Genomic DNA, 1,481 nt, shown 5'->3' with positions numbered 1-1,481 from the left:
TACGGTGTTTTGAGAGTCACCTAAAGCAAACAGAACTTGAGTAACGCATACGGTTATTTTTTTATAGTTTTTCATTTCTTGATGCGTCCTTAATGTGATGGAATATACCGTGTTTACCCTAGTGGGATTTAATTTTCTTAATGAAAAAAACTTGAAATCAAAATTGGGCAAGGTGGCCAGGGCCCAGTGGGTAAATTTCAGAGTACTAAGGTCTAAGATTAAAGCAGAGGTGTTAGTTTGATCCCAGCTCTGTGTGCCAGTTTCTGGTCAGAATTGGCAAGGAGATGTTCTTCATGCAGTCATGCTGCAGATGTTCTCATTGTTCTCCAATGTTAAGAATCTGTGACAGGCTAATGGCCCAATAAACACTGAAACAGCTAAATTAAAAAATTAAATCAACAAATCAACAATAATTGATACATATCTAGGTCTTGGAAAACAGATATGTTAAAGGTATTCTATAGTTAGCTATAGTTAGTTGGCAAACAAAGGATACACGTGAGGTCAAGATTGAATCCATCTTCAGTAAATCTTCTCTTCTGTTTGGAAACGAGATTCTTTATAGGAGCAAGGCTCATATCTGCACCAAATGAAATTAAGGTCACCTAGGTTAATTGGTAAATCTACTTGATAACACAAGGCTCACAAGCATTAAGCCAATTTTGAAGATAATTCCAATAAGATGTCATAACAATGCTTTGGTATTGTGATTCACTGTATGAGGAAAGACTAGAAAGGTAATTCATACATCATCATACGATGATCATAGATCGGAGAAATTTGCAATCGACCTAGAGGCTAGAGCAATAAGAGTCATGACACATGAAAACACGACAATACTTTGACAGTGCACATTGTTCTCTGACTGCTCAAAATCCGTAATTTTCGCAGTTCTAGTTGATTTAAGGTATTTAGCTATACGCATCTGAAATAGAGTTACCCTAAATTTAATGCTCATGGAATGAAATTCTGTTTCAAGGCTGTAAACGCCCGTGAGAAAATGTACCTTATTATTTGAAATAACGTGATTTTACACAACTGTACCCCAAAAAATCCATACAATTTCAATCAGTTTTTGGTAGCGCATTCACTGAAGAGGACTTGAACCGTATTCCAGCTATTGAGGAGCGGAGGAGTGCCCAGTCGGCTCTAAATTAACAAGTTTTGAAATATAAGACGAAGAGGTTCTCAAGCGCCTGGGCGCTCTAAACTCTAACAAGTCATGTGAATCGGATGGCTTCCACCCCAGATTACTCAAAGAATTAGAAACTGTCTTAGGCGGCCTTTTGACATCATTTTTTCGAAAGTACTTATACCATTAGTCTGCTTATATCGCAAGTTCACAAGGAATTTAAAAGCAAAGAAAACGCCAAGAAAATTCACCATATCGATATTGAAAACGTTTCGGAGTCCAGCTCCATCATCAGTTCGACTAAACTAAAAATGAATAAAATCACTTTAAAAGTCAAAATTCAAAGACT

The 1,481-nt window shown here is 36.8% G+C and overlaps 1 protein-coding gene across 1 annotated transcript; it reads right to left on the bottom strand.

The window, feature by feature from the left end:
• Positions 1–496: 496 nt before the first annotated feature.
• LOC108665213 (phosphatidylinositol 3,4,5-trisphosphate 3-phosphatase and dual-specificity protein phosphatase PTEN) lies at positions 497–870 on the bottom strand (the record flags this gene model as incomplete). The annotated part of the gene is given in 1 exon segment (XM_018151946.2): positions 497–870. A coding segment is annotated over 1 exon segment (82 nt), but the record flags the coding sequence as incomplete, so codon positions are not given.
• Positions 871–1,481: the final 611 nt, after the last annotated feature.

This window comes from Hyalella azteca, unplaced genomic scaffold (assembly GCF_000764305.2).
Source record: "Hyalella azteca isolate HAZT.00-mixed unplaced genomic scaffold, Hazt_2.0.2 contig7161, whole genome shotgun sequence".
NCBI classification, from domain to species: domain Eukaryota; kingdom Metazoa; phylum Arthropoda; class Malacostraca; order Amphipoda; family Hyalellidae; genus Hyalella; species Hyalella azteca.
The sequence above is the reverse complement of the archived record's forward strand: the minus strand, read 5'-3'. Positions and strand labels throughout refer to the sequence as shown.